At 51.0% G+C, this 27964-nt stretch overlaps 1 protein-coding gene across 6 annotated transcripts; it reads right to left on the bottom strand.

The window, feature by feature from the left end:
• Nucleotides 1–107: 107 nt before the first annotated feature.
• Nucleotides 108–26619, bottom strand: Vps37c (VPS37C subunit of ESCRT-I). 6 transcript variants are annotated; one of them, XM_050137282.1, is made up of 5 exons: nt 26401–26619; nt 8284–8382; nt 4265–4436; nt 3261–3343; nt 108–2146 (listed from the first exon to the last, which is right to left on the bottom strand). In XM_050137282.1, exons 2-5 carry the CDS (start codon nt 8374–8376, stop codon nt 1433–1435), a joined length of 1062 nt encoding a protein of 353 aa, XP_049993239.1. In that variant the 5' UTR covers nt 8377–8382; nt 26401–26619; the 3' UTR covers nt 108–1432. The 6 variants fall into 6 exon arrangements, with proteins under 6 accessions (XP_049993239.1, XP_049993240.1, XP_049993238.1 ...); XM_050137283.1 differs by lacking the exon at nt 26401–26619 and adding an exon at nt 26121–26356; XM_050137281.1 differs by lacking the exon at nt 26401–26619 and adding an exon at nt 15241–15382.
• Between the last annotated feature and the right edge of the window lie 1345 nt (nt 26620–27964).

The raw sequence follows: 27964 nt of genomic DNA, 5'->3' as shown, positions 1-27964 counted from the left end.
AGAAGTGGCCATGGAAAGAAGGCGCTCTATAGTCTAAGGCTACAGAAGTCACCGCCCCACAAGCAGCCACGGCTGCTCTCAAACTCATCAGAGACGCCACACACACCTGGGAACTCATCAACGTTTATTATGGCAATTACACAAACAGGCGGTCATTCATTCAGTTCAGCAGCAGTCGACCAGACTCCATTAGTGATTCCTTTCTATAAATAACTTAGGAGAAGCAAGCAGAGTTGGTAATGCACCCTGTGGGCAGGGTGGCACCAGAAGATGGGGTTCCTCCGTGACCCCAGCACCTTGGCCCACCAGAGGCTGGGTACCCAGGCAGGAGATATTTCAAGGCACATACAACTTTCAAACGTGTGGCAGCTCCAGGGGCCACCCTGAGACCTGGTTCACATCTGGACCGGCCACACTGATGTATCGTCTGCTGCAACCCCTTTGAGATAGTGTAGACACTTTTATTACTAAACAGCTTTGGCCCCCACCAAGTGCTGGGGCTGCACTCACAATCCCTGCTCTTTACATTCTGAAGACGAGAGAGTGTAGAGAAACCAACCCAATGTAGTGATGATGTCTGGGAGCACCATTGGGATATTCTGTGAGGGCAGGGCCGCTATCTGTCTTGCAGGAACATTGGGGACAGGACAGGATAACACAAGGATAGAGGGGCTACTAGCGAATGAGATTCAAGGCACTAAAGGAGTGGAGGGATGGGTGAACCTCAGAAAAAGCCAGCCGGAAGTAGAGGGCCCCAGGAGTGAAATGGTGGCTGGGAGGTAACCGGGTCCTCAACCCCAGCCAGAGGCTTCAGGGTGACCCCTAGGGCATTCAAACATACAAGCGAGGCCTGGGTTTCCCCTGGCATTCCCCAGCTCCCTCATCAGTGCTGCTGTGGTTCCAGCCAGCGCACAGAACATACTAGCCTGACATTGGCACAGCAGCTAAATTATGGCTTTTAGGACTCAAAGTCCCTGTTTTTCCTGACTGTTACTTCCGTCGACCCAACTGTGGTAAATGAGATAGACCATCCTTAAATGGAAAGACAGAGCTGTGTCCCTTGGCCCTTGGCTCCACATGAATCATGCCAAGTTCTAAGGGAGAGCCTGCCTGTCATCAAGATCACTCTGCACTGGTTCAGATGGCAGGGAGCAAGCGCAGGAAGCCGTGCATAGTCGAACACACTTGCTCATGCAGACACTGGAGAATCCTGGGCTCACACCAGGCTACCTCAGGATGTGCTGAGCTGGTCCCTGGCAAAAGGTGCTCCCAGAAGGACCCATGTTGCACTGTCCAGGGCCTTTCAGGGGCCTATGTGTCCCTACTCTGCAGGGAGTATTGGCCCCACTTCCAGTGTCAACCTCAAATCTCAGCAGATGGAGGCCAGAGGTCATGGTGCAGATGGAAGGAAGAAGGTGGACAGGGATCAGGGCTAGTATCTAGGCCAGGCAGGTCCTGGAGGATGAAAGCCATAGGGAGGGGTTGGCCCAGGAGGATATGGAGGTTGAGGGGGCACTGGAGGCTGTGGCTGTCCTGGGAAGCCTGGGAGCTGAGGTTGTGTTGGGTAGGGAGGTTTGCTTCTTGATGGTAGGTAGGGGGACTGTTGGGGATACCCAGGAGCAGGAGCTCGGCTTCCCATTAATGGGTATCCTGGACCAGAGGTGCTAGTTGGGACCATAGGATAGCCAGGCACAGGTGGCACACTCCTCTGTGGGGACCAAGAGTAGCCCGCAGCAGCCCTGGGTCCTGGCTGAGGTGCTGGGTAAGATGGACCCAGAGGCCCACCATAGGAGGAAGGCTGGGACACCACAGGGAAGGGGGCTGGCTGTAGGGCTCCCTGGGCTGTAGGGCCCACAGGCAAGCCTGGCGATGGGCTGTAGGGTAAAGGGTAGGGAGTCACAACAGAGGGCTGTGGAGGCTGGTCTTCAGTCACAGGGGGTGTCGCCTGGGGCGCTGGGCGTGGGGGCGGTGGACGTGGTGGAGGGGCATCTCCAGCCAACTCCGGCAAAGCCCGGGGCCGCCTCACCACGTCCTGGAGCTTCTCCACGCGGACTCGGCGCAGGTGCAGCAGTGTCCTCATGGAGGAGAAGGACTCTAAGAAGGTCTCCAAGGGCACCTCACCTTCCAGGAACTTCTCAGCCATGGCCTAGAGGATACAAGACCTGTTGGCAACAGAGACCTTCCACAGCCTTCCCCGGCCCCCCTTCAGAGTGGCTCCCTCACCAGAATGCCAACTCCTCATTGTCAAGACCATGTCTTCCATGGTCACACTGTCCCCTTCCCATCACTATGCCAGGCCCCTGGGAGTCACTCTAAGTCTGTTCAACAGCTGGGCCTATGCAAGTGACACCTGCAAGCTGCCTCCACCCAAAACACAAAGAAGTCTCTGCCCTCTAAGACAAAAGGGACATCCAGAGAGAGGAGACAGCAGAGAGAGACAAGGAGCAGGGGCCTAGCCTCAGATGCTGGGGTGTCCTCTGTACCATCATCCAACCACGTCTACAAGTTCCCTGGGGCCTGCTGTCAGTCACCCATCCCTGATTCACCATAGTAATACCCCCTTATCCATGATTCCAGTTACTAGAGATCCTCTGGTGGTCCAAAGACACTGCATGGAAAATTCTAGAAATAATCTGTAAGTTTTAAGTAACTTTTATTATAAAATACTGTTACAACTGTTCTATTATTAGTTACTATTCCTATGTGTGTATGTGTGTGTGACTACACATGTGTATGGATGAACACGCACATGTGTGCATGTAGAGGCGAGAGGCCAACATCAGGATCTGTCCACCTCCTTTCTTGAGACAGGGTCTCTACTCTAGGCTCACCAATGGGATCTGCCCGTCTCTTTCGCAGCACTGGGAAGACAGGCGTGTACCACCTAGCCTGGCTTCTTATATGCATGCAGAGGACCAAACTCAGGATGTCATGCTTGTGCAGCAAACACTTTCTCCCCAGCCCATGGTTACTGTTCCTGATCGCTCACTGAGCCTGCTTCATAAACTATACATTTCCACAGACATACACGTACAGGAAAACAGTACTGTCTGCTCAGAAGCGAGTGTTAATTGTGGTCTCAAGTACTCGCCAGGGGTCTTAGAATGTGTCCCTGCACTGTGCTCCACTGCGACTCCAGGGGCCATCTATTCTAGCTACATTCCAAACCTTTGTGCTTTGTGGTTCCTGGGCCTACCATGAGAGCTGGCTCCAAGTGCTACCACCCTGTTTAAGGGAGTGGGGTATCACTCCCCCCTCACCTCAGACTCCTCCTCAATCTTCATGCCTTCGATCTGCAGAAGGTCCAGCAAGGTCCCAGGTTGCAATGCTGAGGAAAATTTCTCTGGAAGGAAGCGGAGAGAGGTCAGCATTTCAAAAGCACTGCTTTAGCTAAAGCTGAGGACTCCAATTTCAAGAAAGGCACATGACATGCCCTCTGTGTGCTTGGGGCCTAGCCACACCAGGGCCCAGCATAGAGTTCCTACAGCTGGTTCTGGGAGCACTCGGGGCTCAGCCACACCAGGGCCCACCACAGAGTTCCTACAGCTGGTTCTGGGAGCACTCGGGGCTCAGCCACACCAGGGCCCACTACAGAGTCCCTACAGCTGGTTCTGTGGGACCCTTTGGATTCCTGTAGGCATTTGCCGTCCTGAGTAAAGAAGAGCTCAAGGACAGAGCCCAGGTCATGGCCAAGTTGCTTCCTATAGGCACAACTGTCCAGGGAGCTCTCCTACCTCCACATGGCCTAGCTCTGCAAGGCTCGGGGTTAAAATGGCTAAGTTGGCAGAGGCAGTCAAAGACACTGTTCCCAGTTCCATGGCTGGAAAGATGCTCAGCTGTTAAAGGCTAGGCTTGCAAATCCCAACTCCACCCAGCTCTAGAGGCACGACTTCAGGCAAGCCCTTGAATCTCTCCAGGCCTTGCTTTCCTCATCTATAAAATCTGAACCACTTTTCACTAACTCACACACACACACACACACACACACACACTTTACCAAGCTATCTAATAAAATATAAATACTCAAAAATTTAGACTAACCACAGGACCTACACCTTTCCACACTGTTGTGCCAAAACACACAAAGCACTTTGCCCAGAGCACGGAGGACAGTGGCTACACCACTGCTGGCCCTTTCCTGTCCTGAGCATCTGTGCTTCCGTGATATTCCAGCTGCCACCCTGTCCTTCCTTGAACAGGAACCCTGTGTGTCAGTCAGCAGGAAAGACGCCCAGAGTGCATGCCCACTGTCAGCTGTTCCTACCCAGCTTGGCTTTCTGTTCCTGGCACCGTTCCACAAGCTTCCGCAGCTCCTGGTATTTGTCTGAAAGGTTAGAGCGGCTGATTTCCAAGGGACCCTGGAACTCCAAGTTCTGCTCTGCCAGGCTCCGGTTGGTGGCTAGTGCCATCTCTCGTTCTAACTGAAGGTCCTGGACCTAAGGAAAGTAGGACAATTGACAATAAGCATAATTGTCACTAGTCACCCTTCAGGGCGCGGGTGGAGAGCTTCTGGATTCAATGTTCACCTGGGGATACTCAGCTTGGTGATCGGCCCTCAACCACAGTCACAGGAGCCTGGGTTTAAACTCCATACAAGACATTGTGATCCAGGAGCCTCACCTTGTCCTGATCAAGGGAGCCTGTGGGGCTGACACATGGGAACTAGGCACCGAGGCTAAACACCTACTCGAGGCCTCTCAAAGGACAAGCACCTGCAGGTGGTTCTGTGCTGGGCAGGGCACGGGTAAGGAAGATCCACTCCTAAGGAAGGAATAGGCCCCAGGTCCCAGTCATTGGTCCCCAAGCTTCAAAGTGAGAAGACATATGAACACGCACGTATGCATACATGCACACAAAGAGGCTGCTAGAGAGAACTCAGATGGCCCAGGCCAGACCACAAGCTAAAAATGCTAAGTACTGAGGGAGAGGGGTGGGGGCAGGGTTCTGGGGCAGGACAGACAACCCTGCCTCCCAGGTCACACATGGTCTAAAGAACTATAGATACTCCCTGAGTGCCTTCTGCTGAAGACGCTTTCCATGACAGCATCACTGGCCCTCATTTAGGCCCCTATTTAACTGCCAGGCAGGCAGAAGCCTTGGAACCTTGCCCAGCAGGCCTAACATAGGAAGGTATCTGCTTCTCTCAGAGGAGAGCTGGAGACAGGCCACCATCCTATCACAATACCATCTGACACCAGCAGAGGGGGCTCAGCACTGACCACAGAAATCAGGGAACATGTCAGTAAGACCAGCTTCCATAGGGGAACAAAAGGTCCTGCAACACAGAACTCCGCCTTGGCCAGCTAGCCACGGCACACCAGACCAGATGGACTTACTCTACAGCGGCCACAGGGAGCCAGGCAGCATCCTGGATAAGGACTTTCAAGAAAGGCAACCCTGCTCTGATCCCAGCTCAGGGCCTCAAGCCCTGAAGCCTACAGCAGGCCGCTGCCTATTAGAAAGAGGAATGTTGCCAGTTATCCCCCAATTGAGAAGGCTGCCAGGGCTCAGGTCTAGAAGTCCTCCACCTAGACTGTCTGCTGCCCACCCAGAAACACCACTGGACAAGCTCACTGGCATTGGAGCAGAGAAACTGGTGAGTCTGAATGTTAGCCAAGGGGGCTAGAGGCTGGCTCAGCATTTAAGAACACATACTGCTCATCTAGAGGACCTGAGTTTGGTTCCCACCACCTGCCATTGCAGCTCCAGGGGATCCAACAGACTCTTCTGGCCTCCAAAGGCAATGCATCAAACATGCACAGATCTACACACCCACATAACAAAAAATACATTGTTAAAAAGAAAAAAAAAAAAAGCCTGGGACACTTGTGTGGTGAACTCAGAATGGAGCCTGGCCTTTCTGGGTCACACACCCTTGGTTATCCTTACACATCCTTGACTTTTCCCTGGGTCTGAAGCATTACATTCATGCCATGCCTCCCTCCCTAAGCTTGACTACACACTTCCACATCTCCCTGCTAGTCCACCTCTTACAAACCACGGCTATGAGGTCAGTCGCATTCTACAGCTCCCCAGAGCTCCCCATGCTGCAGCCCCTGCACTCTCTCCTTTCTGCCGGCTCTTCCCACGGCCCCACGGTGACACAACTGCTGCCTGACCGCCAGGCAGAGGCTTTCTGGAAATCTAAGGAGTTTGTCCTATTTTGCTTCTGCCTATCCCACAGTGAGTATTTTACCCCTCAGAGAATTCAACTCTCTTCTTCAGACATGTTCAATGCCAGGAGGCTGCAGCCCTCACATTTCCGGTAGGGAGAAGACTTGCTCAGCTTGGAAGCAAAGAAGAACTGAGCACAGACTTGCTTTGGCTGAGCTCCACTCCTTTCAGAAACGAGCCTGGGAATTCCCTCAACATTCTGCTGCTTATCACTGACTGAAGAAGCACTGTGGGGCCAACAAGATAGTTCAGTGGGTAAAGGTACTTGCTGCTAAGCCTGACTGACTTGAATTTGAGCCCTTGGCTCCCAGTGGTGGTAAAGAACCAACTCCTGAAAGGTGTCCTTTGACCTCCACACTTGTGATGTGGCACAGACACAGGATAAAATAAAGACCTTTGGAATTTGATGACTGAGCATCCCTAATCCAACACCCCAAAATCTAAGATGCAGACCTTTCTCAATGACACTCTTGTGTTCCAGATTTCGGAGTGCCAATGTGAAACGAAGTTCAGGATTTCAGAACGTCTCAGACTTAACATTTTTTGGATTAGGGTTATCTAACTAGTAAATCTACACAAACATTTCAAACTCCAAGGAATCTGAAATACTCTCACCCCAAGCATTTGGTGTGAGGGACACTCAGCCTGCTATGTGACAGATGAATGTGCCAGGTCAGAGCTCCCATGCTGCTGAAACAGGGTCATTCCAGCCTCAGGACTGTGAGATGAACCACAGCCTTTACTCCCTGCTTAGCAGGAGGCCTTTTGAACCCAGCCCTGGGTATTCTCTAGGGCTGCAGAGAGGCCTGACCAGGGCAGGCGAGCAGATGGCAGCAGAAAGCACAGCAGAGGTGGGAACAGGGCCATGTAGTGTGTGCGGCTGTGGAGCAGGGGAGAGGCTCCAGGATGACGGATGGGAATGCTGGATGGGCAACTTCCTGTTCTCTAACACAGTGAGTTCATAGACACATGCCACATCTGCTCACCAGAGGAAAGAAGGGCACAAGTGAATGCCAATCCGAGGAGCCCAGCATTACCTGTGCTCCTAACTCCCTCAAACAGGGGCAGAGGACAGCATTTCACAGGAAGGTCACAGGAGATGGTAACAGGAAGGGCCAAGTCAAGCTCTGTAGAGACAGCAGGGTGATGCTTATTCCTGGAAGGGCCCTGTGACTAGGAGCTGAGAGATGGGGTGCTGGCTGCAATGGGGAACATAAAACATGAGTGAGCAATAGAAATCCTGGCAGCCAAGGAAGACCTCTTCAGTCCAAGAGTCATAGGAGAACACAGGGTCTCACAGGCAATGGGGGGGGGGGGGGGGGGGGGGGGGGGGGGGGGGGGGGGGGGGGGGATGGGCTCCTCCTCCTTAGTGTATCAGGGAGCTGTCTCTATGCTCAGGCCACAACGGTGTGAAGATTCCTGGGCCATCTGGGTCCCTGGCTTTCTAGTCCAAGGTGGACCCTGGACTTCCTACCACTCCCTAAGCTCCCAGAGAATCCACGACCTGGCCTGAAACTTCAGGGCTCCTCTCATGAAGTGGACAGCAAGGTGAATCCTGGCTCAAGCTCCTACTAAACAAGCATCCTTGAGAAGCATTTGTTAGGGTGGGTGGGATGGCTCAGTTGCTAAGGGCTCTTGCCACCAAGTTAACAACCTGAGTTCAATCTCTAGTACCCATTTGATAGAAAGAGAATCATTTCTTCCAAGTTTATACCAGGCACACACACACACACACACACACACACACACACACACACACTCTAAATATAATGAAATTTTAAAAAGACCTTAAGTGGAGCTGGAGATATGGCTCAGCAGTTAAAAACACTGGCTGCTCTTGCAGAGGAGCACGGTTCAGTTCCCAGCACCTACATGACAGCTCATAGTCACTCCAGTTCCAGGGCAGCCAACATCTTCGGATGACCTTTATGGGTACCTGGTACACATATACACATCAGGCGCACACAGACAGACATAAAGTAAAATACATTCACTGAGGACATCAAGTGACCAATTACTTAAAAATAAAATAGGAAGAGGAGGAGGAAGAGAAAGAAGAGGAAGAGGAAGGAGGGACAGCAACAGCAGCATTTGCCGGCCCCTCTGTACCTCAGGAGACTCCAAGGCCAGCCGGGTAATGGCATCCGGGTCATTCTGCATGTCCTCCAGCTCCTGCAGCGTTTTGTCTTTCAGCCCCTCCATCTTCCCCTGGAAACATAAAGCAACACCCAGTTTAAGGGGAAGTCACCCACAGGAGGAGCCCAAAGAGATGTGAGGGTCCCTGTGACACATTCCTGGAGCACCAGCCATTGCTCCCCGGCAAACCCTGAGACAGATGAAAGATCTGTTTACTTCACAGCCAAGACTAGATGGCATGGAGCTAACAGGAAAAGGCAAGAGAGGGGCCAGGCTACAGTGACACAGACAAAATTTGGCTCCAGGCCTTAGTACATGACTACTTTTGTCTGAACCTGATTTAAACACCCCTGCCACCTACCCATCCCCCACCAAAGGGCTTTACAGCCCTCAACACTACAGGCCCAACTGTGTCCCTGCTTGCTATATTTAGTGTTGTAGCAATCTCAGGTCTCCCTAAGGATTCTGCAACCGCAGTCCTCTCCACGTGTCACGAAAGCAAACTGCCACATCTACATCCACACTGGAATGTAGGGGGTCATCATCAAATCACTTTCATGGGCAGTCATAAGGGCAAGAAAGCAACTGACCCAGACCGGAGGTTACTCTGACAGAGCGGGGTCAGTAGTCCTCCCCCATCATGCTCCCAAAGGCCTTCTGTCATCTGTGCGACAAGTCACAGCCTGGCCTGGGGGAAAGTCTGGGGCCAGGAATCCTCTCTTTCTGCTGACAGGACCCTCTATGCTTACATTTTCTCATCCTTCCTATATATGCAGGCTTTAGAACATGCACATCGAGTGATCTCATAAAGGTTGCTATTTCCAGAAAATTCTAGCTCTGAGGAGATCAAGGGCCCTCTCCCCTCCTTTTGTCTGTTTGGTTGGTTGGTTGGTTTTTGGTTTGTTTTGAGACAGCATTTCTCTGTGGCTTTGGAGCCTGTTCTGGAACTAGCTCTTGTAGACCAGGCTGGCCTCGAACTCACAGAGATCCGCCTGCCTCTGCCTCCCGAGTGCTGGGATTAAAGGCGAGTATCACCACCATCAGGCTTCTCCCCTCCTTTTGTAGAGTTGCTGGGGGCCATGCTGTTGACTCAACTAAGAAGGCTTTTGAAAGTTAAGAGCCAAGGTAACAGAAGCATCCTTCTCTGGGTCTGTTTTCCATCTGTAATAGGAAGGGGATGGCATCCCTAGGTGAGGAGAGAAAGGAATGAACAATGATAGCAAGCTCCTCTTGTCAAGGTCCTCACCCTGCTTTGGGCCTGACCTGTCTCCTTTTATGTTCCAAGTGTCCTGGTTTAAAGAACAAATGACACAGCCACCCTGCTACTGAAGAGCTACTTAAGTGGGGCAGTACTTAAGTTAGCCATCGTCTCCTGAGGGCTCCACACTGCCCATCCTCTAAATAACATGGAAATTCATCATGACATAAGTGCCTACCCCATCCAAGCCTCAGCACCAGAAGCCCACAGTCCGCCCTGGGGACATGGATGCAGCTGGTCTAAGAAAGGATAGCTCCACACTTATTATATCATGCAGGAGGCAACAGATTCTGGGCATCTACAGTGTGGCCTACACTGCCTCACCCAGGCACTTGGATCCCCACAAACCATGCAAATTCAGGCTCGGCATGGCTGCTGACCTGTGCTCTGAAGATAAGAGTCAAGGGACCTAGGAGCCAGCTGGCTAGTCAAACTAGCCATAATGGTGACCTCTGGGTTTAAGAGAGACCCTGCTACAGTGAATGAGGTAGAGAGGAAGGAAGGTAAAGGAAGACTTTGAACATCAATCTTAGACCTATGCCCACATATGCATGCACACATATGTGCATCCACACATGCACACACAAATACATAGGAGAGGAAGGTAGGAAATTCTTACAGAGTAATTCTTCACAATGAAAAGACCCAAAGGAAGGGAACCAAAAATCCCACCCTGGACTGTGTGCATACTTCACCCAAAACCCTTGGTCTAGCAGCCAGAACACAGGTGCAGCGGCCATGGGTTGGACCATAGCCCTGAGGAGAAATAATACTGTTCCACCAAAACCCAAGTGTGCCTGCAGTGAAGAGGACAGCACTTTAAAGATCCTACGACTCACTAGGCATGGTAGTACATGCCCATAGCCCCAGCACCTGGAAGACAGACATCAGGAGTTCAAGACCAGCCTGGACTCTATGAGCTCTGTCTCAAAAAAAAAAAAAAAAAAAAAAAAAAAAAAAAAAAAAAAAAAAAAAAAAAAATGGCTGAGGATGTAGCACAGTTTGCAGAGTGCCTGTCAGCAGGCACACAGCTCTGGGCTCCATCCCTAACACAACATAAAACCTGGCATGGTGACACACATCTTCAACCCCAGTGCTTCAGAAAGGCAGAAGCCAGAGGACCACGAGTTCATGGTCAGCATGGGCTACATAGTTCAAGTCCAGTCTCAAAACTATGAAAGACCTGAATACACCTAGACACATGCAGTCCAGACTTAGCACGAGACCAGTTCTTTCACCTGTCAGCTATGTCCTCACCCAAATGGAAGCTCCTAGAGCCTCAGGTTCTTCATCTGTAAAATGGACTGAATGACAGCACCTCCCTCCCAGGCTCAGTGACACGAAGCACAAGATCCATGTTCAGCACCAGAACAAATGCTGACCAAAGATTTCAACACCACAGAAATTATGCAGGATCACGGTGGCCTCCAATGTGGCTCAGTCAACTTCTCACTGGGCCACAACAGCAGCACTTATCACAGCCCCACCCACCAAGCCCAATGCCTGCCGCTCTTACGTCCTGGGGGCCCAGGATGGCACCCGGCTAACCACACACAAACTACTGGTCAGCAGTACCAACTGGAGAAACCCCAGCAGCACCAGGACCTTTCCCCACAAAGAGGTCCATTCAGCAGAGCCCTGCGCAAAGCTGAGAGTTCCTGGGGCTGTCTTCTGAGGTTTTCCTCTGGCACACTTGCTGTGCCTCAGGAGTCCAAGCCCCAAATGGGGAGACACCACAAGCCCATAAGCCCACAAAAGCAGCGCACTGCTTACCCCAGGGCTGCTATTCCTGCCTCTTGGCCCGAGATGGTTCCTACCATCCTCAGCACATCCCTGGCCCAGCAGGCACACACTGCTCTGTGAGAATCCTCACAGCATAACCCACTGGATGTTACAGGGGCTGGTCTCTCACAAGTCAGATATTACCTACTTTTCAGAGCCACCCAGAGAGCCTAGAGCAACACGCACTTGTTCAGGGCCACCACTTGGAAAAGGTGAGAAGGGGACACTACTGGAGACCCACGCAGCAGCTATCTAAAACTGTGACTCTGGGGCCTGGGCCTCTGCTGCTAGCAACATCTAACTGCCACCAGCTAGACAACAGCAGACAGATTTTCAGAGTGACCAAAACCACCAGCAGGGATGTCACAGAGGAGGGAAGCAGGGGTTGGTAACACATTATTTAGGGAACAAGTCCTTACTCAGGCTTTTGTTTCTAGAGAGCTGGCAAGTCCAATCTCCTCAGGCCTCGGTGCCAGGGCTCTGACACCTACTTTCCCTCCCATGACTGCTACGTTGCCGGGTGACTCCCTGGGGACAGTGCAAGGGACTGCTGGGGGAGGGGAACTGGGAGCAATGTAAGAACGGGTAAGGCCCTGGGCATTCATCTTTGTCTTCCCAGTTCCTGGCACAGACCTGCTCACAGGCAATTCAGAAAGAGCCTAGAAAGAGTGGAGGAAAACAGGGAAACACCAGGTCAGCCAGATGATAGGCAAGTTCAATAAGGTGCAGAGGCAGAACAGCCCATCCTCCCACTTGCTCAAGCCTTCCCTCATATCTCCGTCCCTTTATGGAATAGGCATTATTAAACAATTACTATATGCAAGACCATATACACATCACAGCAGAAGGAAATATGTAAATATGAATTTTATGAGCCTGGTTTAGCAGACATATTAAAAAACAAAACACCTTTCTTCTTCCTCTCATAGAACTCAGTTTGTTCTATAAATCATTATGAACACATGACCACAGGGAAGAAGAGGCATGAGGTGTGGACCAGTGAAGCAAGGTGGGGACAGGGAGGCGGGAAGGATGACAGCTGGGAGCAGCAAAGGCCAGAGAGGAGCTCATCTGGGAGGCCCTGTGGGGGCCGCTGCAAACCCTACAAGGGGAGCTGGGTGGCAGGTGAGGTCGCTGCACAGCAGTCACAGGTACAGAGGGATAACAGTTTTTCCAGAGGTGACACAGACACCTCAGAGGTGACCAGACTGTGGTGAGGTGGGAAAGTAACAGTGCAGGAGCCAGGCTGCTCTTCTCCACAGTGGTGGGGGGAGGTGGGGAGGGAGGCGAGAACCCATCCCTGCTGCCTGCGCCAAGAAGGGATAGGGCTTGGTTTTGTTTTCCCCACTCCCATCTTATCCCTGACTTTTTCTTTAAAACTTTGCCTCCTCTGTTCTTTTTACCTTCACTAGAGGTCACAACTACAGCCATGTGTGACGAGCCAGGCCCACAAGTCTGAGGCCAAGCATGGAATGAGGACCACGAACCCCAGTAAAGCCACAGACTCTGACCCCACACCAGACCCTCCTGCAGGAAAGGGTGATGGCTGTGCCAAGCCTGCCAGCTCCCAGGAGAGCTACAAGGCCCAGTCTAGATGCATGGCCCCATTTAGAGTGGGCCACAATGATGGAGATGGGTCTTGTATCTCTTATCTGTTGCTTTCATTGGTTAACTAATGAAGGAAACTGCTTGGCCCTCTGATAGGGTAGAATTTAGATAGGTGGAGTAAACAGAACAGAATTCTGGGAGAAAGAAGCTGAGTCAGGGAGTCGCCATGATTCTCCCACTCCAGACAGACGCAGGTTAAGATCTTCCCTGGTAAGCCACCTCGTGGGCTACACAGAATATTAGAAATGGGTTAGATCAATATGTAAGAGCTAGCCAATAAGAGGCTGAAACTAATGGGCCAAGCAGTGTTTAAAAGAATACAGTTTCCGTGTAATTATTTCGGGTAAAGCTAGCCGTGCAGGCAGCCGGGTGGTGGGAAGCAGCCCACCGCTCCATATTACAACACCACAAAACCCAGGCCTGTGTTCTGTAACCGAAAATTAATACTATGTCCATGCACGTGCAGATGACAGATCACAGAAAAGCTGAGGGATAGGAAAGCAGAGGGACGGAAGGAGGGAGACCCAAGTCACATCACATGCTCTGGTGCTCCGAGTGTGGGTGGGATGGGAACAGAGAGTGAAGAACTGAAGCCCAGGATGTGCATTTCCTGGGGACCTTGCCTTGTAGTCTACTGTTGGCCAGCGGCCCTGTAGCTGGTTTCACCTTCTTTTCGTGACTTCCTATCTGGACAAAACCAACCCACATGCTTTGAACAACGGCAACACAATATGACCCAGATAGTAAGGCCATTGGCCAGATTAGAACCAGTGGATTTAGGCCAAGTTGGCTGTTGTTTGTGGCCACACCCCAGCAGAGACGGTGGAGAAGGGCTCAGGGAGAAGGCCCAGGGGTGCTGGGTGAGCTCAACAGTAACAACACAGCAACACTGCAACCCTCGCTCCAGGAGCTCTGCTATGACGGCTCAGCACAAACACAAGCAAGCGACCTGGGGTCCTTTCCTAAACAAACTCAAGGAAGGAAACCAAAATGCGCCATGCAGAGCACATAGCTCTTTTCAGACCATGCAGCGGCATGCAGCAGGGCTGGTATGCACATCCACACCCCCTGCTCTCGCTGGTTCATGCCAGCTTGTCCTCCACAGGACTCAGACAAAAGCAGAACTGGGGACAGGCTGACCTGGGGTCCTGCTTCAATCTCACCAATCTTTGCTACATGAGCTCCATCAAGCGCCTGAACCTCAGCTGGGAAATGGGCAGAGATATATTAACCCCCTTGGGCTCACTCTGCCCTTAAAGGTACTGTAATGGTGAGGGCAACTCCTGAAAGCCTGGGATGCAAGAGAAGCAAGTAACTGGCATTAAATCCTAACTCATTCCTATGCTGAGGTTCTGTGGGCTCAGCTTCCGACCCTCCCCTCACCACAGCCAGCCAACATTACTTGCCAGTCTGATATCACACTGCAAGGAGGGCTGACGGCCCTCAGTTTCCCATAAATTCCCCCCCAGAACCCAAAACAAGGGAAAGAAGTTGCTACCATTGCAACCTACAAAGTGCATATTACAGGAAACTAGACCTGTCCTATCCCTAACAGCAAAGACACCTTCTGTTGCCTTGGAGACCTTCCTAATCCTGTGGTCTAATACAGGAACTTTAGTTGAATGTTTACTTCTTGTTCTAGAACGACTTCAGCCCTGAACCCAAGAATGGGGATCTTGGCCTCCCAGGGAGACAAGAGAAGCATTTCCCTAACCCACAGCAAAGTGGAACTGATCTTCCCTGTGACCTGAAAAGCTGGAATTTAAGCACAGAAGGGAGACCCTGGGGGGCTTAGGTTGTCCCTGACATTTCTAGCATGCTCATTCCCGGTGAGTAGGTTGGTCGTGTCGCTGCTGAGACAACACAGCTGGCAGAACTGAAGGAAGGGAGGATTGCTGGCTCACATTCCAGGGGCATGGTGGCAGGAGCTAGAGGCATCCCTGCTAAAGACACAGAGATGGCACCACCCATATTTAGGGTGTGTCTTCCCAGCTCAATTAACCTAGTCTAGATAATTCCTCACAGGCAAGCCCAGAAAACGTGTTTCTGTGGCAATTCTAAATCCCATCAGGACAGAAACCATCAAGTCAGGAGAGAGCTTTACCACTGAGCAGTATCCCCAGCCCAATCTCCACTCTTTACTTTTCAAACTTTATTATTAGTGTGTGAGAGTGGGGGAGGGGTCACAGGACAACTTCATGAGTTGGTTCTCTCCCTTCGCTTTGATGTATGCTCCAGAGCTCAGACTTAAGTCACCAAGCTTGTGTGGCAAGCGTATTTACCTGCTGAACCATCTTGGCTGCCCAGCTTTTCACTTCTGCTAAGCAGTGCTAAGACTGAGGGCAGGAGGGTTCTCTCCAGCTGGAAGGCCTTAAGGAGAATGAAACAATCTCTGATGGTGTTAGGCAGCCACTGGGTCATGATAACTTCAACACACACCTTCACACCTATGGTTACAAAACTCTGCCTCTCAACCTTGCCAAGACTCCAGCTCACACATCGAAGCAGAGCAACCAGGTGTGGCCTTCTTGAACAGGCTCCGCATCAATGTGAACCAAAGCCCACAAATACAAGTCTGCAAATAGAAGCACATAGACAGACACATCAAATGGGGGAATGCAATCCCTCAGGATAAGGCTTTGCGAAAGAAACTGCCTCCTGTATGTAGATATGTGTACAATGGCCCACTGCTGCTTAGGCCCACTGAAAACTCCCTACTCTGACTAGGGCAGGGCCCCCATGTAAGGCATTACCGGAGGGATGAGTTCTCTGTGTCAAGTGTGGGAGCCCAGCCCTTGAGAATGGCAGATGACTTCTGATACCAACCAGGCTTGCCCACTCCTAGGCTGTCACCAGCTGGCTGGGCACCCCACCAACAAAGGCAACCTGTAGAGTCTCTGGCTAACTCCCTACTTTCCTTCCATGACTCAGCCCACGTGCTAAAGAGAGCCCTCCCAAGCCTGCTGGATTCTACCTACACTCCTGAGATGCCCGACTCCAGCTTCTCTCTCCCTCCAGCCACCATTTATTTACATCAGCTTCTCAAAGTCACCCGCAATGCCTGGGTGGGCCACTTCAGCCTCGATCTTCCTGTAGTCAGTGTCCCTAAGTCTCTGAAGAGCACTGTCCAGCCACCTGCTACAGGCTCCGAGATGATCTTCCATCTCCAAAGCCTCTTCCTCTCCATCATCGCTCAGCCCCTCTGGGTTGATCTTTCTCTGAGCCTACTGGGTCCCGCTGGCATCCCTGGGGCCAGCCGTTCCTTCCCATTCTCTTGCTGAAAGCAGGAAGAAACCTGGGGACCGCCATCCTAAACTCGCCCCACCTGCTGACACTGACTCTCCCTGCCCCAAGTCCCACTCTTCTGCTCCCCTTTGGCTGTAACATCTTACCGGGAAAACAAAGAGGGGGCCATACTGGGCTAACCACCTATGTCGTTTCCTCTCTAGAACCACAAGATGAGTTCAGCAGCAAAACAGGCTGATGCCAGTCCCCACAGCTCTCAGTAAAGGCTCACTGGGTACACAGCACCATCCAAGGCAATCTGGCAAACCATGGTGTGGCCTTGGCCCTTCCTCTTCCTGTGGAGGATAAAACAGGGCTACAACGTCCTCTGTGTCCTCCCACAGGCTCACAAGGAGGAACTGTGGCTCAGCACGGTCAGTCAGGGGTTAGCCCACACTCTTCGCATATTCTACACACCTCACCATGACTGTACACCAGTGTCTGGGACAAACTCAATAAAGGATGGTTACTACAGATTTCAGACAGGCTCCGAAGAAGAGGGCCTGTTAGATTATGTTCAGAAGCCTCAAAATCCTCAACACAATCCTCAACAGTGTGGGGCCTGCGATCCTTTACCAGCGCTCAGGCTAAAGTCCAAATTCCTCAGCCAGGGCCATAGTGCCCAGAGACATGGTGCCACTCAGAGCACCCGTATCTCAGCTCTGTGGGGCAGGACTAGCATCTGGAAGGCTAGCAGCCTTCACTGGCTGGGGAGCCTGGACAGGCAATACAATCTCCCCATGCCTCAGCTTCTTCCCTTAGAGGGGGCTTCAATGAAATATTAGTGCCTGAAAGGGCTACCACCCTGCTCTTGGGCAGGGCTCATCACGGCTACGCTGGCACAGTGCCCAGCTATACAGTCATACCTCTACCCTCAGCACTCCCCATGTGGACACTGAAAACAGGAACTTGGATTCCTGTCAACAGAGTGCCGGAACCGGATAACAGGATTCTAACTGGATCAATAGCATTCATCGTCAGTCAATAGAACTGCCAAGAAACAGGTGTCTAAATAGACAGCCAGTCCTTCAAACTTCCTGACAGAGACACTCAGACACTTGGCAGGGCCTCTTCCTTCTCTTCCTTCCTTAATTTTGTGGCTCAGAGTCGGAAGAAAATCATTTTCAATGACCACACACAGGCTTCCAGCCCTTTCGGCTGTGTCCAGACCACTGTCTCTGAAGGCCATGAAGGCAGCTGTCTGTCTTCCCATCCCACACCTCAGGCTGCTCAGAGCTGAGCAGACCGTCTATCATCCCTTACAGAAAGATCAAGATGGAGGTCAGGTCTGGGTTGTGAGGTGCCTCTGTTCAAAGTCCACAATGGGACTACTTCTATGGCTGGTCGGTGGCCATTCCAGGCTGGTAGGATACAGGGCACCTGCAGAGCCTACTCTAGCCAGTGCCAAGTTCAGCCACATAAACTTTTGGGATGAACAGAGTCATAAGCAGGCAGACGGGTCCACTGGGGGAAATGGGAGAGGCATAGAAAACGAGAAACTGAGTAAGAGCTTCTTCATACCCACCTCTGACTCTGGAAGGATTGATGGAAGCCATTACCCAAGTTGGAAGGTGGCTGTGGCCACAAACCAGCCTCTCCAGAGGCGACTTACTGAGTTCTAAAGGATTCAGCCCTCTTCCACATGCCCAGAAACCTCAAGAGAATACTCAGAGTTCTCACCGCCCTGCTATGAAACTTTCCTTGGCTCCCTAGTGTCTTGGTGTTGTATTTCAACTCTGTGCTCGACTTGGAACATGATGATCTGCTGACCCTCAACTTCCCTTTCCAGCTAATCCCGAGGCCTCCACCACCCATGAGCTGCTCTGCTCAGCCCAGCTCCCCCGCCTAACCTTCTCCCAGCACAGAACACACTTCTCATCACTCAATAAATAATAACAGCAAGACCCAGATCCAGCCCTCCAGGAACTGTACACACAGCACATGTGGTTTCACCTTTTTTCCTGCTTATCCCTCAAATATCACATATCTATGAAGCTTTTCTTGCTCCTTCCTCCTAAAGAATCCATACCTCTCGTGGTTCTATGAAAACACCATGCAGCATTTACTGCTAGGAAATAGCATGCTTGTCCAGCAAGAATGCATCGCTCACATCTGCATCCCACAATGCAGGTCACTGACAAACACACACCACCAGGCATTCAATGAGTGCTTAAGGGAATTCTGCTTTAGGAGCATGGACCAGACCCTACCACACATGCACACGTACACACAACCTCCAAGAACTAGAAAGCTAGACAAAGCAAAATGCAGAACAGCTTTCCAATATTGGATACCAGGCAGCCTAGAAGAACGATGCTCAGAGAAACAAGACAAATGGAGTTCACCCCAGCTTCCTCCTGCAGTCTCCAAGATGGCACAGGGAGGTGGAAAGAGGGATTTTGGGAGTCCAGGAAAGACAATGTTGCCAGCACTCACAGAGCAGAGAACCAGGGGGACAGGAGTTACATACAAAGAACACCCCAGAAATGTGTAGAGATCCCCCAGGCCCAGTCAGGCCTGCTCAAGATAATCAGTACTAGCATGGCCAGTGCAAGTGGGAAGGCCTCACGCTTACAGCCACTGCTACAGTTCCGCAGAAGGCATTACCTCAGTAGTAGGGGAGCCTAGCTCTGCTCTAAAGCTGTCTAATCGCAGCTAACAAGCTTAGCAGGCCTCTTTCAGGGGTCTGTTCCAAGTGACAATATACCTGCAAACAATCCAGAGATGTGTGACAACATACATGCTGTCCAACAAAGTAAAACTGGCAATTGACCTCCAATCCCGAACTTACCAGAGAAAGACTGAAACAGCACCTGGAACAATCAATAAAAATGGACACATATATACAGGTGACAGAATTAGCAAGCAATGACATTAACATAGCAGCCATATGTCGTGTGTGTGTGTGTGTGTGCACGTGCGTGTGTGTGTGTGTGTGTGTGTGTGTGTGTGTGTATGTGTGTGTGTGGTGTAACCTAATCAGATTTCTATTTGGTGTGTCCGAGAAGCACAGGTTCTAAAAGGTTTAGCACAGGAAATACAGACTTGGACCGTGGTTTTGTAAAGAGATAAACAACACTGTATGAGATTAAATGTGTATCAGACTAGACAATTGGCAGATTAGATTCTGCAGAGGAAAAAAATATCCAAACAGAAGCTATTTGAAATGAATCATGAAGAAGAAATGGGGAGAAAAAGAAAAGGAAAGTTGAGGGATGACTCTAAGCGCTCCAGGTTCAGCCCTGAGGGTGAAGACGCACAGGGCCCTTGAAACAGGCTGACACATGAAAACTGCACACTGCACACACATAAAGCAACTGCTAAAAAGAAATTCTCCTCTTCTACACCAACACAGCAAGCAAAAGAAAGACCATGAAAACTACTCAGTGCCTAAGAAGTCACAAAAATGGGAGAAAAGAGCAAAGAACGCAGGCAGGTAGAAAAGGAACAGCAAGATTCCACCACAGCAATGTGGACTAAACATCCAAATTTAAAGGCAACAAATAGGGGCTGGAGGCATGGCTCAGCGATTCCCATTGGCTACTCTTCCTGCAGACACAGATTTGGTTCCCAACACCCACACAGCAGGCAGCTCACAGTCACCTGTAACTCCAGTCCCAGTGGATCTGATGCTCTCTTCTGACCACCACGAGCACCAGGCATGCAAGCAGTACACAGACGTACATGCAGGCCAAATACCCACACACATAAAATTTAAAGGCAATGATTCTAAGGCTGATTTTTTTTAAAGCAACACCCTCCTGTATGCTACCTATGAGAAATCCATTTTCAATATAAAAAGCTTACAAGATTTTAAAGCTGTGCCATAGGTTTAATCTCTAGCTATAACACTCATAAAAGCTACCGTTTTAGTCATTTTAAAACTTTCACTATATTTATGTGTGTATATGTATGTATAGGGTGCATGTGTGTCACAGCACATGTGTGGAGGCCGGAGAACAACTTGCAGGAGTTGGTTCTCTCCTTCCATCAGGTAGCCCCTGGGAATTAAACTCAGGTCGTCAGGCTTGGGCGGCGCCTTTACCCACTAAGCCATCTCATCAGCCCGGTTTCGGCCATTTTGAAGTGTACAGGTTTTTGTTTGTTTGTTGTTTTGTTTTTCAAGACAGGGCTTCTCTGTGCAGCCCTGGCTGTCATGAAACTCACTATGTAGACCAGGCTGGCCTAGAACTCAAGATATTAGCCTGCTTCTAACACCCCCACCCACCTCCCAACCCTCCCACCCCACCCCCACTCCTCAAGTGCTGGGATTAAAGGCCTGTACTATCACCATTACCCAGCAAAGTACACATTTTTTGACATTTAAATACATTCACTCTGTTGTATCTCCAGAACTTTCCATGACCCCACACCTGCACCCATTAAATACTGACACCTTATTCTCCCTGTCCCCACCCTGGCAACCACCACCAATGAATCTGACTAACCTAGGAAAACCAAAAACAATCCACACAGTTAGGTGTGATGGCTCATGCCTGGAATCCCAGTACTCTGGGAAACTGAGGCAGAAAGATTACAGTGAATTCCAGGTCAGCGTGGGCGAGACAGTGAAACCTTGTCTCAAAAAAGGAAAGGAAAGGAAAAGAAAGGAAAAAGGAAAAAGGAAAGGCTGGTAATGGCACATGCAGAGAGAGGAAGGTGGATCTCTGTTAGTTGGAGGCCAGCCTGGTCTACAGAGGGAGTTCCAGGACAGCCAGAACTGTTACACAGAAAAACTCCATCTCAAAAAAAAAAAAAAAAAAAAAAGATGTCTAAGCGTCATCCATGTGGCACTGTGGACTCTGGCTGCCTGGTGTACGTACTGCATTCCGCGCATTCACGCACTAGTTCACGGACTCTGTGGGCGTGGCTCTTTTGACTCTCATAAACAACCCAACTATATTCATACACAAATGGCTACTGCAGTTCCTGCTTTCATTTCTTCTGCATAGATACAGAAAGAGAACTGCTGTGTCATACAGCTAACTGACTTGTTGAGGAATCACTGTGCAGCTTCCCATAGTGGCTGGAGCTCTTCCTATTCCCACAAAAAACACACAAGCCTTCAATTTACCACCTATTTCCTATTTTTACTTAGTGTGTGCACGCATGTGTATGTGTGTGGTGAGTGTGATATTTATTCTTGTTAGTGTGTGTACGTGTATGTGTGCAGGCCAGAGGTTGACCTGGGCATCTTTCTTCCATGGCTCTCCATCTTTATTTTTTGAGACATGGTCTCTCAGTGAACTTGAAGCCAACATGGCTAGGCTGGCTGACCAATGGGCTTCAGAGTCTCCCGTCTCCACCTCACACACCCAGGCTTCTATCACCATACCCAGCCTTTGCATGGGTTCTGGGGCTCTGGTCCTCATGCTGCAATGGGGGGCATTTTGCTGCCTGAGCCATCACCCAGGCTATTTCCTATTTTTAATGCTCATTCAGCAAGTAGAGTAGTGTTGTGCTGAGACTTCTAATCTGTACTTTCCCTGATATATCATTTTAGGTACTTTTGGTCATTCGTATATTCTTTGGAGAAATACTGGTCAAGTACTCCGTCCACTTTCGACCTGGCTGCTTTTGTTACTGAGTTGTAGAGTTCCTCTGCAGTCTAAGTCAACTATATCAACCCTAACTTTAAAACACAAGACTTCGGGTGTAGTGGGGCACTCCTTTAATCCCAGCCTTTACGAGGCAGAGGCAAATGGATTTCTGTGAGTTCAAGAGAAGCCTGGAATACACAGTGAGTTCCAGAACAGCTAGGGATATAGAGAGAGACCCTGTCTAGGAAGGAAGGGAGGAAGGAAGGAAGGAAGGAAGGAAGGAAGGAAGGAAGGAAGGAAGGAAGGAAGGAAGGAAGGGAGGGAGGGAGGGAGGGAGGGTTAAATTCAGAAGAGATCTTTGTTAGAAGCATCCTTATTTTTTTTCTTTTAAATCACAGAAGCTGTCAGACATGAGTAGGATTTGACTGATGGCCATCAGACCCTTCTTCCCAGCAGCTGACAGATGCGATTACCCAGAGTAGTGCTTGGACCAGTGCCCTAGGCTGAGCAAGGACAGAGGAGGATGGGAACTGCTATGGTCAATCTTTCCTGTTCCCAGGTTGAGATGGGGATGGTCAGGAAGGAACACCAGGGCCTCCTCCACTCCTGAAGTCTCACCAGGGACAGCCACTTAAGCAGCACCCATTTTCATAAAAATTACATAAGCTGCCAATCAAGTAGTCACTTCTCCTGCAATTCTGTAAGCTGTCAATCAAGTTGTTTTAAAACCCTATGGCTGCCAAGACTCCAATCTAGCCACCATCTCCTGTAGGAGACCCAAGCCAGACCTAGTCACTCCACAGGGACTTGGTTCTCGACAAGAGGAACCACACAACTGTCAAAGCCACTAACCCATCGAAGGCTTTACTTGGGGATGCTTGGATTCTTGAGGCCATGGCAGCATCAAGGGTTGCCCTCCAGATAGCCAAGTCCATGGCTACTACTCTGACCTCATCACATGGGATCTCGTAGCAGCAAATCCTCAACCCAGTCAGGGAGAAGCTCTGCCCCAACCCTGGACAGCTAGTGAGCTTGTGAGACTGACTGGCTAGCGAAGAAAGCCTGTTCTCTCCCTCTCTAGCAGCAGTCTGGGAAACCTGGCTCCCCCGTGCTGTCCCTGCATGCTGCAGTGTAGGCCCCAAGAATCTTCCAAGCAGGAGTCTTATTGCCCAGGAGCAGAGTGAGCTGAGCTGACTGCATGAAGAACAGGTGACTCCCAGGGCTGCCGGCTCCCACACCCAGCAGCACTTAGCAGGTGGCAGAAGAGTCTTCTGGCCAGGAACGGAGACTGAGAAAAGATGAAGGACTGGGGAAGTGCGGGGAAGGTGACAGGCAGTGCAGAGCAGACTGCAGGTCAAAAGCTGTGGAGAGCAAGAACAGAAACGACAAAAGGCGAGAGAACAGAGCTGGGACTGCGGAAGGGCTGCGAGCCTCCACTGCTGGGAAAGTTTAAAGATTGCTAGCTGCTGCTGCCGAGAAAAATCTCAGAGAAGTAACACTGAGAGCCGAGGGTCCCGCGCCATAGGCTAAGAGCTGTCGCACAGGACAGTGGGCACTAGGCCACTCACCTAAAGCTATAACACTCAGAATGAAGGGTGCTAGGCACCCCAAGCTCAGAGCAGCTGACCCAAAGGGAACCAGTTACACTTGGCCCGTTCTCAATTTCCATCTGATCAGAGCAGAAGAACCCTGGGCCTCAACAGACTGGTGACGGATGCCCTCTCTCGATGACAACAGGAGAAAGTCAGCAGGGCCCAGAAGACAAGCAGCCCGCACTCCCAACCAGATGGACTTGACCACTGAACCAACTTTTTTCTCAAGTCTCCCTAAAACATTTACCAAGCTACACCATATTCTGGGACACAACAGGAGGCAAATCTAAAACAATTCAAATTAAGGCCTGGCTCAGTTGGCAGAGTGCAGACTCAGCTCAAATGAAGCCCTAGGTGTGGTCCCATGCATCACATAAACCCAGTGTGGCAGGGCACTCCCGTAATCCAGCACTGGAGAAGTAGAAGCAGGAAAGTGAGTTCAAGGTTCCTCTGCCACACAGCAAGTCAAAGCCAGTCTGGGCTACTTGAGACCCGGTCTAAAAATAATAAAATGGAAAGCAATTGTGATGGTTTGTCAACTAGGCAGACACTCTGGTCACCTAGGAGACATGCCCCTGAGCACGCCTGTGAGGGATTACCTAGATTCACTTAACTGAGGTGGGGCTTCCTACCTCAACTGTGGGCAGCACCGTAAGCTGAAGTCCCAGACAGAATCAAAAGGAGAAAATGAGCTGAGCACAGCATCCATCTCTCTGCTTCCTGATAACAACGCGCACGACGAGCCACCCCAAGCTCCTGCCACCATCACATCCCTACCCACCTCAAGCTCCTGTCCCCAACATGTCCCTACAAGAACGGTAAGTATCCTGAACTCAGATTGGACCCCTTCTCCTTTCAGCTGCTCGTGTCCAGGTATTTCAGCACGGAGACAAGAAAAGCACCAACACAGGAAGCCTCCGTTCACAGAAACATCAATGAGAAGAAGCTGCTGTTCATGGGCAGTAGGATGAACTAGCAGCACAATCCTGTCTGCTCCTCCTGCTGCTTGTGGAACCTGCTGAGACACCTCACCGTGGGAGTTAAGGTATTCACGGGGCTTCAATGTGCAGGCCTACCCTGCTGAAGTTAGCTGTCTTGAAGTTCACAGCGGAGACTCTCCCTTCCCTGGCCCAACCTAAGCCCCAGGGTCTCACTTGTCAGCACCAGCTCAATCAAGGCAAACCTGTTTGATATTCCCTGTCTTCCAGACAGCCAGGGGAAGCGAGAATGGAGGGAGAGATATGTGGATCATGCCTAAAGACTGTGGCCATCACTGAAATCTGTGTTCACAGGGCAAGCTGGGTGGGGACAGGTTACAACTTTCTGGAAACTCCAGATCCCAAGAGGAAACTTCTAACACAACTCCCCCACAATAGCAATATAACTGCACTAATTCAGGTTTCCAATGACCTCATCGGTCAGTCTGGAAAACCCCACTACTACTAGCCAGCAGTGTCCAGGAATGGCCCAAGTATCTATTTACCTCAAAACCCTTTAATGGAACATTAGCTTATGTCAAAGAAATCAGCAAAAGGCACCAAGAATCTTGGGTAACCATCATTTCCAAGCTCCAGTGGCCCGGAAAACCTACAAATTTGCATTAAGATCAGAATCACCCAATGTGTGTATTAAAAACAGACTCCTGGGGTCCCCTCCAGATAACATCACAAGACTCTAGAAATGGGGCTCTGCATTTTCAACAAAAATTATCAAATATCATTCTTAAACTCCAACACATTAGGGCAACTGGCGCATCTGTAAGGCAGTATTAAGAGTTAAATGTATTTGTTTTGAAAAGAGACAAGAGGGTTAAAAATCCTAACTCAGCTAGCCACTCACTGGTTGACACCAGCCAAATGACCTAACATCTCAACAACTCCGTAAACTGGGATCGCCAGCCACTCAGAGGTGTTCTCTGTGTCCAGTATGTTCAAAACACCCCAAGGACAGAACCCAGTACAGGACAGCCACACAAGCAATCACAACTACTGCTTGGCAGGACAGCAACAGAAAACCGCCCCCGTGAAGCAGCCCCCATCATGGGTTCTACGGAGGGGAAATTACTGAGGCACTAGGCCAGATTTCCAAGGTAATCTTAGGGGAAAAAAAGGTTTTTCTGGGCACTATGATGGCCAAGAACAAAGACTCACTTCAGAATTCAGTATTGCACCCAGCAGCCCAGATCAGGTCCCTCCCTGAGCCCCAACCAATAAGCGTCCTTCCTAAGTCCCTATGTCACCATCATCTCCAGTTTTAGGGCTGACAGTCACTAAATGTGGGAGTCCACATTTTGGGTGGACTCCTGGATAGGAGGCAGGGAGCAATGAAGGAGACCTGGGACTCTGTGAGGCTCCCTGGCTCAAGGTGAGCAATCCCAGGATGAGAGACAAGGTATATCCTTGGGAAACGCCTTCCCCCACCCGAAAAGTGGAAGAACACCCCTAACCGGCTGTGAGGTGGGAAACAAAGGAGAACCAGGCACATGCTGGGACCATACATCGCTGTCCTTTGCACCTGAAAGGCTCTGGAACAAGGACAGTTCCGCTACGCTGGGACTGTCGGGGGTCAGAAGAAATGGGAAGAACGGAACTCCAACCTCTTGCTATTTTGGGGAAAGACACAGGCCACCAAGTCAAAGGCCAGAGTCCCTCCAACCCCACTACGCCGCTAGGGCAAGTCAGATCACACGGGCCTCAGTTTCCCCATCCGTAGAAAGGGCAAAGTGGCCCTTAATGACACACTGACCACAAGATGCTCCTATAGAGGGTGAAGGGCTGCGTGGCGTTAGCGGATAGGTGGGAGGGGGCGGAGTTGAGGCGACCGGAGAGGACAGCCTCCCACCCTCCAGCCCTCCCACCGCGATGCAGGGGCGCAGGCCCGCGGGGAGTCACGCGCCCATTGCGCCCAATCGCCGGCCTCCGCCAGGCAGGCGGGTGGCGGAGGGGGCCTCTGGCTCGCCGGCAACGCCTCCAGCACCGTCCGCCGCTGCTCACCAGCGCCCGGGACCCTCCCCAGCGGCGCTCACCTGCCGGGGCCGCCGCCACCGCGGGCAATCAGTCGCCGCCCTCACTTCCGGGATCCGCGAGCCCCGCCCCCGCCGGATGTGACTCCCTCCCGAGTCCGCGCCGGGAGCCGGCCGCGCTGGCCCTCCGCCGTGCCTCAGGCGTCCCGCCTCGTGGGCCTCCGAGCTGCTGAGATACCGGCTCTTAGACGCTGACGGCAGCCGGGAGCCACACCCGCGGAGAGCCACCCGGCCCCGCCCGCGCGGGAAGGCCCCGCCCCCACGGTCGGACTCCGCCCATAGCGAGTACGCCTGCGCAGACTTGCAGGCATGCCTTTCAAACCGCTTTGAGTGTCCTGAGAGCTAAATCTTGGAATCTCCAAAGGGAGGCCCAGACGGGCAACTTGTGCTGCGGCGCCCCTGGCCTGCACCCACACACTTATTTTCATAGTTTGGCCCCAGGATTAGAAGGACTGCGGTCCCGAGTGTCCCCTTCAGACTCTGCAAACAGCTGAGTCGGTTTCCTAAAAGTCACCCTTTGTCAGAATCCTAGATTACACTTTAGTCCTCTGTAGATGAGTGGCTCTGTATAAAAAACATCGGACCTGATTCATCCTCACTCCCCCAAAGTGATAAGCCCCAGGACGGCATGGGAACAAACCAGCCAGCCTGAAAAGTGAACGCCATTCCCCATTGCCCTCTCGGCAGTCGTGGTGATGGGGACCCTGGTAGAAAAACTTCCAGCCTAAGAAAACCATGACACCTGGATGCCACGCTTTGCTATACATTAGACCTTCGTTGCTAGTGTCAGAGACAAGCACAAACTGGCTTCTGCAAAATGCGATTTGCTGGGTCATACTAAGGGGGAAAGTCCAGAGGCCCCCCTGACAACAGGCTCAGTGTAGCCCAAAGCCTCCTGCTCCTTCACTTGAACCTTAGTTCTGTCCACACAAAACAGCGCTCATCTCAAAGGGAATGAAAGACATTTTGTTCTGAGCCAAGTAAGAGTGACCATGGCTTGGGACACAGAGTCAGGGTGCCTTAATTAACATCCTGCAAAGTAGAAGAAGCACTTTCACGAAGTGAAACAACAAAAAGCAAGTCATATATCAAGGCATTTTTCAAATACAGTTCTGGGAACATCGCATCAGTGGGTTACAGCAAATTAGGGGAACTCTCTGCTTGGGTCTGAGACGCTGTTGGATGCATTTTCACTTTCCACTCGGTGGAGCTAGGGGTCTGCTGGGTTAACGAACTACAAAAGGTTTTACCTGACCATCACAAGGATGTGAGATCAGGCACAGAGGTGAACAATGGCTATCAAGGAGACTAGAGATAATTCTGAGACAATTTGACCCTCTGCCTGCAGCATTCCAACTCTGCAACCAGGAAGCTCCAGTCACTCATCAGCCTTATAAACACAGTGGTAGCCCCCCTTTTTGTTTTAAGGCAACCTCAGTTTCACATCTTTTTCTCTTTTGTGCCATCGCATTTTCAACAGGAGCTCCCAAATTTGTTGTTTCGGATTCTAGATTTAAGATAATCCTCATTGTTCCCACTGGGCAGAGCACCCTCCCCTTCACTACTT

This window comes from Alexandromys fortis, unplaced genomic scaffold, assembly GCF_014885135.2.
Source record: "Alexandromys fortis isolate MF-2015 unplaced genomic scaffold, M_Fortis_MF-2015_v1.1 scaffold_3, whole genome shotgun sequence".
In the NCBI taxonomy this organism is placed as follows: Eukaryota; Metazoa; Chordata; class Mammalia; order Rodentia; family Cricetidae; genus Alexandromys; species Alexandromys fortis.
This window is presented reverse-complemented; position numbering and strand designations above follow the sequence as displayed.